The 14150-nt window shown below is 35.9% G+C and overlaps 1 protein-coding gene across 2 annotated transcripts in view; it reads left to right on the top strand.

Moving 5' to 3' along the window:
* Nucleotides 1–14150, top strand: part of LOC122807738 (protein FAM162A-like) — a 219315-nt gene that overhangs the window by 168696 nt on the left and 36469 nt on the right. For both annotated transcript variants that reach the window (XM_044078721.1, XM_044078722.1), the window contains one exon: nt 1616–1715. In XM_044078721.1, coding sequence (XP_043934656.1) covers nt 1616–1715 — 100 coding nt within the window. The remainder of the gene's footprint in view (nt 1–1615; nt 1716–14150) is intronic.

Here is a 14150-nt window from a genome sequence, read left to right on the forward strand (position 1 = left end):
AATTCCTTAGAGGAGCCTATAATATTAGGCCTCCCAGAAGACAGCCCACCCCAACCTGGGACTTGCCTCCCTTCAAGCCTGCAGCATCCTCAGAACTAAAGTACCTCTCTTGGAAGACTGCCTTCCTCCTGGCTATTACTTCATCCAGGAGAGTGTCAGAGGTTCAAGCCTTAATGGCCATTGAGCCATTTATCATCTTCCATGCAGACAGGCTCTCCATGAGAACCAGTCCCTCCTTCATGCCAAAGGTGGTTTTGGATGTTACCTTCAACCAGGCCATCCACCTGCCCACCTTCTTCCCTAACCTTCAGAACAAGGGGGAAAGGATACTGGAATCTTTGGATGTGCACAGACAGCTCAGATTTTATCTGGATCATACAAAGACATTCAGGAAAACTGACCAGCTCTAGGTCAGCTTTAAAACAGGGGCACAGGGGAAGCCAATATACAAACAGACTATTTCCAAATGGATAGCACACTGCATCCAATTTTGCTACTCCTTGCATGGAAAACCACTCCATAGGACCATCAGTACCCATTCCACTAGGGCAACCTCTAATTCCACAGCATTCCTTAGAGGGGTACCCACCAAGGACATCCTGGAAGCTGCCACATGGACTTCAGTCCACACCTTCACCAAACATTACCATCTGAAACTATTCTAAAAAGCTAGGGCTGGGTTTGCCTTTGCAATTCTGCAGGGCATGCTCACCCAATCTCAAGTTTCTATTAACCTTCCACCCTTCTCCTCAGCTTTGGGAATCTTCCTTATGGTTAGGACTGCAGCAGTGAAATATGAAGAACATAGTACAGTTGTGTACACTCACCATAAATGTAGATGTTCGAGTGTTCACTGCTGCAGTCATGCTTTCCCTCCCTCCTTCCCCCTGATATCTGCTTTCCTTAGAGAGACACATATTTCTGTGGGGGTCTCTGACCCCAGGACTACTAATAATTATCAAAATTGGACTTCTTTGGTTGGTTAAGGCAACAAAAACTGAGGTAATGGCATCGCCTGCTCTCATTTTATAGCTTGGATGATCTGACATCACCCAGCAAGCGCCAGCAGCCGACGCACAAAACCTTGAATCTGGTATTCAAACCGACTGAGGGCTACCACAGCATGGATAACCCAATGGTTGGGACTGCAGCAGTTAATGCACTCGCACATCTACATTTATGGTGAGTGTACACAACTGTACTTTTTATGTATATTATTTTTCCTTCAGCTGATATTTTGCCAGCCAACAATTCCCATTCAGTCTGCATGCTTTGTAAGAAACGTTATGTAGAATAAATCTTTTAGAAATAAATTAAATAATTTGTGAATATGATTTAGGATACTGTATCTGCTTTTATGTTGGTTCTCCTTGTGCTTCATTACTGGGTCTTTATTGTCTGGGTCATTCCTGTTAATAGGCTCTGCCCAGCTAAACCAACTATGTGAAAGTAGTGAATGAATGCATATAAGTATACTATTCACAGTATAGTTTTGGAATGCAATTAACATTCAGAAGCAAGATTCAGTTAATTTTGGTTTCAGCACATGTGAATAGTAGCACTACAAATGATTAAAAAAAACACTCTTTTTTTTTTTTTTTTTTTTTTTTTTAAGATTTTCGAATGTCAGAACTTAGACCTTCATCCTTTGATAAGAAGATACTACTGTGGTCCGGACGATTTAAAAAGGAAGAAGATATACCAGAAATGATATCGTAAGTCTCATAACAATTTTCCTTACATTATTTTCAAATTATGCTTCCAAAAGACCGCATTTTAAAAGAGAAAGTAGACTTTTGCTTTGTTTCCGTACACATAGGAGCATATTAAAAGTGAACACAGAGATCATAAAATGCCTAGCCATGTGAACCTTTAAGCAGTCATGCTTAAATGTTCTTGCCACCCTTTACAAGCACTTACTTGTGCCCACCTCCCGAATCTGAACTGTACATGATAACAATTAATCAAGACTAGCTTAAAAGGTGATAAAAGCAGTACTGCTTGACTTGTAGTGGTAACTTAATCCATAGGGAGGAAATATGTTGAGTTGGGAACCTATCCCACTAGCAAATCTTGTTTGTCAGTTTAAATTTAGGTCTCATGTTTTTAGAGTCAGTGGTTTTCTGAAGGAGTATAACATTTACAATTCTTTGTTTTATTAATTTTCTTTTACTGATACGACTTTTTTGATATCAAAAAATTACTTTCTTTGGTGAAACTAAAAAACTAACACATGGTTCATAAAAAAAGTCCCAAAGAAAGCCTCTGCAAGTAAGGCGTCTGCAGGGTCCTAAAACGCTATTGTAAACCAAATATATGACCAGCAACGGTTTGCTGGTCATAGAAAAAAAAAAAAACAATTGGCAAGTGCTTTTGTCTCGTGAAATGTCACACAGAGAGACTTCGTCAGCCTCTTTGTGTAAAGTTATATGAGAAGAATGAACTTACTAACACATGGTTCATAGAAAAAAAACAATCGGCAAGTGCTTTTGTCTTGTGAAACGTCACACAGAGAGACTTCGTCAGCCTCTTTGTGTAAAGTTTTATGAGAAGAATGAACTTGCTGGTAATTTAAGGTTTTTTTTGTTTTCTAAGACCTATGTTTCGGTTCGTCTAAGCAGCTAAAGTTGTTTTTGGTTTTCAGAACTGGATTTACTTTCTTAAGAGAGTGTGTGCCATCTTTTCTTGGAGTTTTTTGATATCAGATTTTTTTTCCCCTCAGTTTAGGTGTTGGGTTTTTAAGAATCATTTTTAACAGATAGTTGATACATTTTGCAGGGTATATATTTTTTCCTTTGTGGTTTAGGTTTCTGTTTTGATTTGATGGCAGTGCTTTGAATGAAGTTTGGTTTGTGCTTTGTCTTTCTGTGTTTGGTTGTGCACAACTAAAGGTTATTAACATGAGCTAATTTCTTATCCCTACTGACCTGTGACAATGGAATTAGGGTATATAAGGAAGAGGATTCACTTAGCATATATATAAGCAAAGGGGACGTGTGAGCTTGCTGTTTGCAAAAATAGTTATTTTAATTTTTACTGATGGTTTGTAAGATCATAAATATATACTAGGTAGTCAGTTTTGCAGTTTACCCACCACAGTTAAACTGCTTCCCTTGTCTTTAAGGGACTGAGAGGCTAGGCACAGTGTGATTTTATGGTTACCTATCCAATTGTCTAAATTAGATTTAAAAAGATCTATTTTGCTTGATAGGGCATGGCAGCTTATTCCAACGGTAGAGAAAGCATCAACATTTTCTCCGAGTGTGTAGGACTCACATGAAAGGGGAAACAATTTACATAGTGTCCCTCTTCCTCATATCACTTACTTGCATTAAGACTGTAGTTGCATTCAGATGATTGTATAGTAGTATATTTTTGCAGGTATTGTGCTACCTGGATTTAGAACCTTCTGAATAAAACATTAAAGAAAGCATGCTGTTTTGTGAGACGGGGAAGACCTGTAGTATTGCCATCATTTGCTAAGGTGGCATTTTTAATACATTTTCCTTGATGCAGTCTTTTATTTTAGTTTATTTACACTTCGTTAGCTGTGTTAGTCCCACAAAGCCAATGGCCTGTTTTCAAGAGAGACTCAAAGTGGTATTCTTACTGACTAGGAGGAATTTGGCTGTGGCACTGGTGAACTTCTGCTCTTTTCATTTGGAGGCTTTGTGTCAGATTCTCACAGCGGAAGACAGAGGAGGATGCTGTGTTGTCGAGTGGCGTGGAAGGGAATATCCTTTCAGAAAATTGGTGTGAGTCATAACCTGCAGGAAAAATTTTGTCAGATGTAAGTTGTGAAGTAACCCTTCTGTCACCGGGATGACTTGATGCTACATTGCAGAAAATGATTTTGGAGGTCGCACTACAGTTGGGAAAAGGGAATTTTCCCTTACTGCACTGCAGTCTGACTGGAACAACAAGCATACTTACGTGAAAGTGCTGCTTCGGTGAACAGCACTTTCACGCATCTGTACGGATCCTATATGTGTATATATATATATATATATATATATATATATATATATATATATATATATATAGATAGATATATATAGATATATATATAAAATCACAGATGCCAGCTTACAGAGCTTCAGGGCACCTTCCATGCACTCAGACTATTAGACAGCTCAAGCTGAGCTGTCTAAAAAGACATGTTTCGGTGCCATGCCCTTCAGAGCTTTCCTGCCACCAAAGAAAGCGCTCCTCTGCGGGCTTTCAAGGATGAGTGGTCGGCTTATGCTGTTCCATTGCTGAGCAGATAAGTTCCCTTTGGTGAAAAACCTTCCACATTTAATATTTATTGTTTAAAATTACTTTCTTGTTTAAGAAAGTTGCTTTTGCCAAGGACTTTGTGTTTTAACTGATTGTCATAAGATTTAACTGTCCTTTAAAACAGGAGCATACTTTTTTCCTGTTAGTTTAAAAGTTGTTAAACATTCTAAATTTTTTTTTTGTGTTACTTTTTTTTGGGAGCTGGCAAAGTGTATTAAAGTGTATTTAACTGTGTTTTGTATGAGAAAAAGTGATTTTTGAGACTTTAAAATTGAACCAGCGTGTGCTGCTTTGTTTCTACAGAAAAGAGGCACCATTTTGTGGCTTGACCATGGAACAGACTGCAGGTCCTATGATCAGTCATCCTTCCAGCCATTAAAAGAAAACATTAAGCAAACAGCCTTTGCTACTACAGTAGGTTAGCAGTTTGCTTCATCTGCAGGTGGTTGACTGCTGTAGCCAAAACCTGGTTCCTCAGACTACTCATCTTTTCCTTAGACACTTCTGATGTAGCATCTTTAGCCACTGTGGGACACTGCTGTCTGTTTTGGAAGAAGGTTAGGGAAGCTTCAACTCTTTAGTCAGAATGTTGTACCCATCCCTGGGGGAGCTACAACTGCAATTAATAAACTCATTTGCCAGAAAGAAAAACAAAGGCCTTCTGGACCGGAGTGGTTTATTAGGTCTGGCTGAGGGTTTCTTCAGGTTGTTGACCCTTCTTCTATGGTGGGTTCTGGTAAAAGAAAATGGAATTTTTCTTTTCTTGAAGAGATTCATGATTCTGAATCTGGACATGAATATGAAGGGACAGATGCAGATTTTTTTTCCTTCAGATTTCTGATTCCGACTCATAGGAGAGTGTGGTATCTAAATCTCCCTGTGAGGGATTCTCTTTCTATGAGACTGTTTCCAGAATGTGCTAGTGTTTTCAGTGGGAGAATGCTGAGGTTTCTCAGCCCCTCAGAAAATACTATGATTTGTTGCAAATGGAATTTCCAGAACCTTCACCCATTCCCCCTGTTAGCATTTAAGGATGTGTTTGTCATTGCCTGTAACTTCCCTGATAGTCAACCCTTATCTCTTAATAAAACATATAGGCTGTATAACGTTACTCAGTCTGTTACATTTTTAAACAGTAATCCCAGACCTGACCCAGCAGCTGTAGCCTTAGTTAATCCAGCTGCTGTTAAACATTTGGTTAATTCCAATCATTCCCTTTCATACAAGGATGGTAAAATGATTGGTAAGTATGGGGAAAAGTGTATGGTTTGACAACTTTGATTTTCAGAGTTCTGAATTATCAGGCTGATTTAAAAGGTTGTGCTGTCTAGTTTTGAAAGCATGAGGAATATTTTATCCACAGTTCCTTCTTGTGATGAAAAAATCTGCTTTGAGTGGTTTAATTTCTTCCCTTTCATAGATCTCTACTCATTGCTTAAAGTGTCTGTGTGAGTCTTTAGGCAGTTCTTTCAGGGCTGTGGCCACTGGTGCTGTGTTGAGGAGGTTTGCCTTGCTGTGTTCTCAAATCTTCCCAGGAGATTAAAAAATGATATTTTAAATTATCCTTTGTATAGAGAGTTAGTTATTTGACCATTTGCTGCAAAGGTTATCAAAAAATGTAGTGAGAGGGGTATGCTGATTCAAGGAATCTGTCTCAGGGTTTTCAGCCAGCCCTCCTTTTTCATATTTTCCAACCCTTCATCTAGTTTTGGCAGGAAGCAAAATAAGCAGTTTCAGCTAAATGGTATGCAGACATTAACAATGGCAAGAAGATTCCAAAAAGAAAGCAGGAACCCCCCACCCAAAAGAAAGGACAGCCAAACAAGTCAGAATGAGTGTTATAAGGGAACATGTCCCACCTCCCACCTGGAAGTCCCTTGTCTCTTCCAGGCAGTCTGAATCTCCATTTCTGTCTTTGGCAACAGATAGTGTCAGATAAATGGGTTCTTAAGATTTTTCATCAAGGTTACATATAACAGTGGGAAGAAATTCCAACTTCCCAGGGACATATTCCTCAGCCACCAGATCAAACTTCTTTGTTTCCCCCCGTCCTACAACACGTGTTGTCTCAGGGAGCAACAGGGATAGATTCAATAAAGCCTACACTAAGTGTACACGATATGTATTCAATAAAATTCTTGTCACAGTTTTTGTGCTTTCTAGTCACTCAGAAAGATTACACTAAGTGTACATGTAGTCTACACTTTGTGGTAAGCTTTATGAATCCCCTGTCAATATTTAAAGCTGCAAGAATATCAGTAGGCAAACTAAAATTAGGATGAAGAAGGTGTGCATTATCTGTGTTGTCTGATCACTCAAAACACTGCACACTTAGTGTAGGCGCTATTGAATCTGGCCCTATATAGTACAGATGTGAATTTAACCGTACGAGTAGATGTTAGAATGATCACTGCTGCAGTAGCTGCAGCCTTCCTCTGTCTCCTTTATTTTTTAGCATGTTTTTATTCCAGGGAGTGGACATTCATGTATTTTTATTCCTAGTTATATCCTCTCAGGGCTCAGCCGCTCTGTCATTTGGCATGAAAGCTGTGAAGGGTTGGTGCCCAAACCTGTCTTTTTAGATGTCTCCCATATTATTGCTTATTGGTTTTAATTTTGGTCTCCCATCTTATTGCATATTGGTTTTAATTTTGGTCTCCCATCTTATTGCTTTTTGGTTTTAGTTTTGGCCTCCCATCTTTTTAGACAGCTCAGCTTGAACTTTTTAGTGGCTTGGGTGCATGACAGGGTATACCCATATAGCTTAGGCTACTGCAAGAGGGCTCATTTGAACATTTCGGGTTATGGTAAGTTTACTTATGCAACTGTAATGTTCTGTTGCTAAGCCAGTTTTGAGCAGCAAGCAGATGCTGAGAGGAGAACATATGCAGAGATGCATCTGTTACTAAATAAATGGACCAGTTGGTTTACAATAAAATAGGAGAGAAATGTTGACCTGCGTTATGGACTTTTTCTAACTGCCAGCAGGACATTGACAGGTACTTTTTTGGGACATGATTATTTATCCTGTGTTTTTTTTCACCAACAGACATTAGGTCAATCATTCATTTAGGAAAAGAGAACTTTTGTAGTATGACTTTTGAATTAGTGGTGGTATTGTCAAAATTCATGCAGTTAGCTGAAAAGAAAAAACGAATATCCGGGAACTTTGATAGTTGTTTCTAATGTGAAGAATGTGAAGAAAAGAATAATAGTGCATGTCCATGATGTGAAGAAAAGAATAATAGTGCAAGTCCGTGATGTGAAGAAAAGAATAATAGTGCATGTCCATGATGTGAAGAAAAGAATAATAGTGCAAGTCCATGATGTGAAGAAAAGAATAATAGTGCAAGTCCATGATGTGAAGAAAAGAATAATAGTGCAAGTCCATGATGTGAAGAAAAGAATAATAGTGCATGTCCATGATGATGGTTCAGAAGAGAAAGACATTCATGTATATTTTTCTTCAGTTTGTAAAGTAGTGTTTTCAGTGAGTAAACTTTTGGACAGTAGACCTATTTGGACTGGGGCTTGAGAAGTATGGACTTTGTTACACATTGAAAACGGTGTGGTCAAGCATCTTTTAATGTAATGTTTTAATTTTTCATATTCATGCTTCAGTAAGGTATTCTGGTCAACCAAAATGTTTTTTTCTTTTCTGCGGAGAGTCTCATTTAGTAAATAATTTGGCTAAAGTAGAAACATAATACACATGAGGAAGTGGAACTTCTAACTAGGAAACATATTCCGCAATATACACAGTGTAAAAAGCAGTAGCTTTGGTGGTTTGATTATAATGAGGAGAGTTTAACTGTCAAGAAGACTATTAGTAAAGTTGATTCTGATTTTGTTTCTCAGCAAATCATTAATGAACAATTAAAGGAAACGGAATCAGAAGTAGAATATTTGATTCAGAGTGATGGGAAGACAATGTTATGAATTCTGAAAATGTTCCTGATGAAAATATTTTTTCAGTTTTGTATAATGATGAGAGTGTCTTGGACCAAGAAGAAGGTTCATTAGACAGTTACATGGAGAATGGTTAAGTGTAGAAAGAAGAAAAAAAAAATAAAGATGAGGAAGTGTGGCACAAAAAAGTAAGGGATATTTTCTCACTTTTATCTCTTAATGTTTATAGTATTTAGAATGAAAGAAGTTTTTTTTTGATTGGTGTAAAATGTAGAAACAATGTATTTTTTTACCTTATACAAGGCATAGTTCAGAGATAAAGAAAAAAAAAACAAATGGAATATCTTTGAAGTAAAGCAGTTTTTTTTGGATTTCAGGAGTAGATAAATCTTCAAGAATTTGTGTCTTATGGAATGCTGCTGATGGAGACATTTTTGAGATTGCTATAATTAAGCCTGGAAGGGCATTTCTTGTAAATTGCAGGATTAGTAGTAACAGATTAATATTTATAGTGCTTTATGTTTGTACATCTGATAAATTCAGAGTGTCTTTGAAGAATTTAAAATTTTGTTCACTAGTTCTTATGGGTATGATTGTTTGGGGATTGTAATTTGTGTAAATCTGGTAAAAAGCAAGGAAAGATAGTTGAATTTGCAAAGATATTTGTAAATATTTTTCATGGAAATAAATAGGAGAAGAAAGTATACTTATACAAAAGCAGTGGTATGAGGTTGTTTTTCATATCATGTAGGTATATGGGCAGTTTCTGACAGTGTAAGATTGAGAGTAAGGGTTTGAAGAAGTTAATAGGGGTATGTGAAAAACATTGGCATTACAAAAAAAGAGAGAGGTTGTTAAAAGATCATTTAACACATTTAAGATTTTTAAGTGTTTTGGAAATCATGGTGAGTTGTATATAAAGAAAAATATATGAATGTTTAGCTAGAAGTAAAAAATATGGGCATAAAGAAAGAACGGCATTTTTAAGGGAAAATTGGAAGATAATATATAAGGTGGTGCTGCGGTAGCACTGTCACCTCACAGTAAGACGCTGTCCTGTTCGATTCTCAGCTAAAGCGTCTTCTATGTGGAGACATGCGTGAATGGGCGTTGTACCTTCATTGAAGGTCGTGCATCAGAGCTGGCAATTCAGCACATAAAAATCTACTGCCAATCATTAGCGGACCGGAGTTCCGCTGTGGCAACCCCTAACCGGGAAAAGCCGAAAGACACAACAACAACAACATATTAAATTTAGAAGATGCTGAGTTTTTTATAAAAAATTGTGTGCTTTAAATAAGTTAAAAAGAGAGATGCTTGTATTAGTCAAAACATAACTAAAGGAGAAAAAAAATAAGTTAATCTGTTTTTGTGTAGAAGTAAAATGTAGAGAAAATATCATGGTTGAAGTGGAGGATATGAACAGCAGTATTTGTTATAGTAAGGGAGAAATTTTGAGTGTAGTAAATGATTATTTAAATATTATGTTTTGTAGAAGTAAAAAGGAAAAGGTTGCAGTATGGAAAGTGAATAAAAATGAATGCGAAATGTATTAGTTAAATTAGTGAGTTTGAAAGATTTCAAAGGTTTTACATTTTTTGCAAAAGGAAAGGGGGATACAGTTTCTTCATTTGATGGGATGGGGTATGGATTTTATAAAAATATAAGTGTTGGAAAATAGTATTTTTCTGCAAGTTATTAATGAATGGATAGTAAAAGGAGTAAGGAATGAAAAACCTGTAAAGGAATAATAAGTATGATGTGGAAGAGAAATGCTAAAAGGAATTAGAGGCCCATAACTTTATGCAACATGGACTATAAAATGTTGACATTAATAGTACAAAATAGATGTGAAAGAATATTATATATTGTCATGGGTCAGGGTGTGCTTGTAGTTAAAGTTAAGAATATTAAAGTAATGTTGGATGTAATTAAAGAAATTGTATGAGATGTAGACGGAAATAAAGTTGAAGGGTTAATTATTGGCTAAGATGTTCAAAAAACATTTTCTAGTGTAAACCATGGGGAATTTTAGCCTTACAGGGTGTATCTAATTCCATCATTTTTTTTTGTTATTAAAAGTGTGAATGCTAGGACTTTTATACTGACTTTAATTAGCGGGTGTATTGGTTGAGAAATTAAGGATAGAAGAGGTGTTATGAGGGGGTCTTAATGAGTACCGTTTCATTTGGTATTGAATACAGTTTTTGTACTTGGGAGTGCAGTTTTTTGGAAGCCAATATTATGTATAATAATATAATTAATTTAAGTTTGCATTATGCTGACAATGTAGTTGTGTGTGTACAAAGGAATTGAGTGAATAAGGTTATGCAGGTGTTGAAAAAATACTTGAATAATGTGGGTCTTAGTTTGTGCTGGGAAAAGAGTAAAGGATATGGAGTTGCATGTAAGGGAGGCGATATCTGCTTTTCTAATAAAGAAATGAGGGTTTTAGGAATTAAGACTGGAAGAATAAGGTGGCGTATGAGCAGTGGAAAAGGTATTATATGACTTACAAGAAATAGAAAAAATGTGGACAGATTTTGATTTAACATTTGGATAAAGGCTTATTTAATTAATTCAACTTATTTAGGGAAGTTACAGTACTTGGGAAATGTTTACATTTTTTCCAGAATGTGTGAGAAAGGAGTTAGTAAATATTTTTATATAATATGGTCAAATAGGTTAAACCCTATTAAAAGAAGAATTGCATATAATAAGAGAGAATTTGTGAATTGGGTTTGATTAATCTGTTTTTTTATTATTTTTATTTATTTTGTGTTGTACATATATTAACAAAAAGTATCCAATAACGTACATTTAGGTGTAAGTATTTAGCAATTTTCTCAAGATTTAACAAAACAGAAAAGTTATGAAAATGAAACTATAAAACAATTAATAAAATTAGGTTTTGAAAAATAAGTATAAATAAATTAGAAGGTAATAGAAATGTTTGGATAAGAGGATAATGAATGACTTCTTTTATTTATATACATGGTTTAGTTTATCTGTAGAACAGAAGGTGACTATCAGAGAGAGGAAGAGGAGGTATGAAGGTTGTCGGGAGTGTAAATATTTTATATAGTGGTTTTTTGAAAAAAATACCAGTTAAGAGAATAATGAAATATAAATGTGTGGATGCAAGGAAATCTAATAGAAGTGATAAAACTGAGTCCTTGGACCATGTTTTTCTTGAATATGAAAGAATAAATGAAATTTGGATTAATAGTAAAGACATTTGCAGTAGTGGGAATGTATCATGTGTTAATCTGGATCTCCTGCATTTGGTCAAAAATGATTTCAGGCAGCCCACTTCACCAAAAATGCATTTCACTGAAACCCATTTGGTCGAAAATGGAATATAGCCCCTGTCCCACTGCAGTGCAACCCTGGAGTGAGAATATAAAGTAAGGGGGGATGTGGGGGGCATAGCCCCTCCACATAATTGCAGTGTATCCACTATTATATACATGTGTATCCATTTAAAATAAATTGAAACATATAACGTCAGTAAAAACTAGTTGCACCCCCCACACACACCCTTACTTCTTATTCTCACTCCAGGGTCGCACTACAGTGGGGCAGGGGCTATATTGCATTTTCGGCCAAATGGAATTGGACCGAATGAGCTTTCAGTGAAGTGGGCTGCCTGAAATCATTTTCGACCAAATGTAATTCGACCAAATGCAGTAGACCCATTAATTTAGATATGTTATGTTATGGATATTATGAGACTTTAAACTGTAAATTTAGACAATGATCATGAAATTCATATTAAAATTTTTATTGTGTTTGGAATTTGTGATTGGTAACATGTTGATGAAGTTCTTTATAAAAAATGAGTTTTTGATGAAATTAAAGAAAAAAAATGGAATGTGGTTATGTATTAAATGGTGGGGTGATACATTATCTTAAATCAAATGATTTGGCATATGGATTTTTGTTAAGTGATGTGAGTGTGTTTTACATGTGATTTTATGTACTTCTTTTTCAAACACGCTTATTGAAGTATCACTTGTGATGTAGCCAAATTTACATTCATATAAAAGTAATCACACTATAATTAACATAAACATTCTACTTCACATGTATTGCTGTATATCATATAACCTAAGCAACATTGCATAAATTATTCAATTCCTGCATTTTTTAAAGAAGAAATATCTTTATTAAACCATCACTTACTACATAGGCTATCATACATTTATACAAATGAAAACAAACCACATCGACATAATCCTAGTTGCAAGCATTTTATATCATAAACCATACTGACACACTCCCAGTTGCAAACATTATACATCACTTATAATCTACCCAGTCTTTTTCAGTCAAACATTACATAGCTCATTTAAGTCCTGCCTGCTTTTAAACCTCATTCCTCCCCTGTATGTATTATTCCTACAATTCCCAATTTTCCTATGTAGTTTGCTCGTATCCTTTCCCAAAGATCTCAATTACAGTTTTATCTCTGTTACTATATTTACTACTTCTAGTATAGTTTGTTTAGAGTTTGATTTCCAATATCTAGTAATTGTTTTTTTAGCAGCAGACATTATTAGACACAGCAAGGCCTTACCATGCCTAGGCAGCTCCGATTCTGTATCATAGCTCAGAAAAATCATCTCCTTGGTTAGCACAATCTGCCCACACAGCATCTCTGACACTGCATGCTGCAGGGAATCCAGTCTGCCCACTCACTGCACTCCCAGAAAATATGTTCCCAATTACCTCTTTTTTTCCAATCATACCTCTATCATTTGCTGTCTACTTGAGGAAAGATTCTTTAGAGTCTACTCGGGGTATAAAAATGTCTATGTAAACATTTTCAAGCAAAAATCCTAATCTTCTAGATTTTGTTGCATATTTGGGGGACATACATATATTCTCCCATTGTTTCTTTGTGACTTGCTTATGCAATCCCTCTTCCCAATCCTTTCTAACCTCTTCTTATAGTTATCATGCAGTACGTTATATGCTGTACTAATTATTACTTTTTTAATGACAGCTTCTGTTCTAGATTCTATGATTATATGTATTTTTGGTTATATTTTAATAAAGTCTTCAGCACCACCACTCCTTGGTGTGATGTAATGTACTGTAAGCTTCCATTCCTATTTCAGTCGTAGCTTGGCGGAGCGAAGCAGTTGCTAGCATGGAGAATACACAGCAGAGAACAAGTTTGGTTAATGAAGCAGTGGAATGTGATGAAAGAAGTTAAGATTCTTTGAATTTGTTTCAAAAGCAGTTAATCAGAGTGAAGAGAGTATTGATGTGGAAGAGCTTTTATATAAGGATAATGTTAAAACTAGAACCTTTCATGGGGGGAGGGTTACTTAATATGTTGCAGGAAATAATTCAGCAGCATGAGCCAGGCGACAAAGCATCAAAATTAGATGATTTAGTGGAGCATGTGGAAAGTGGTAAAATGGTAGATTGTCAGAATGTACAGTAGTTGAAGGAAAAAGATAAAAGGATTGCAGAACAAAAATACTTTTTCAGAAGCAGTTACGGGGACAGGTGTAGTTGAAATGGAGAATAAATAATGAGATAAAGGAGAAAGAAAGGTAAGTGGAGAATTAAGCCAGCGGTAAGATTAAAGTCAAAACTGGATGAGCCAGTAGACAGATATGAAATGTTGGACGATATTATTGTGCCTTTAGGGATAAAAGCAACAAAAGTAAGAGCTTTTAAAATGTTAGGGAAAGAGGCATTTTGTGACTTGATTTTTGAAAATGTATTGAGAATAGAGTTCATTTTTTTTGGGGGGGGGGGCAAAAATAATGTAAGGGCATACCTTAGGAACATAATGTTTTTATTACACAGAATACATCAGTAAAAAGAAAAGTAAATAGTTTAGAACCAATATGTGAAGAGTGCTTTAGAGAATGTCTTAAAAAAGTGAAGGTGTGTCTGATTTAAAAAAATAATAACCAAGCAATGTGGACTAAAGGGAAATAGTG

This window comes from Protopterus annectens, chromosome 7.part1 (assembly GCF_019279795.1).
Source record: "Protopterus annectens isolate FY-2018-M chromosome 7.part1, PAN1.0, whole genome shotgun sequence".
NCBI lineage: Eukaryota > Metazoa > Chordata > Ceratodontiformes > Protopteridae > Protopterus > Protopterus annectens.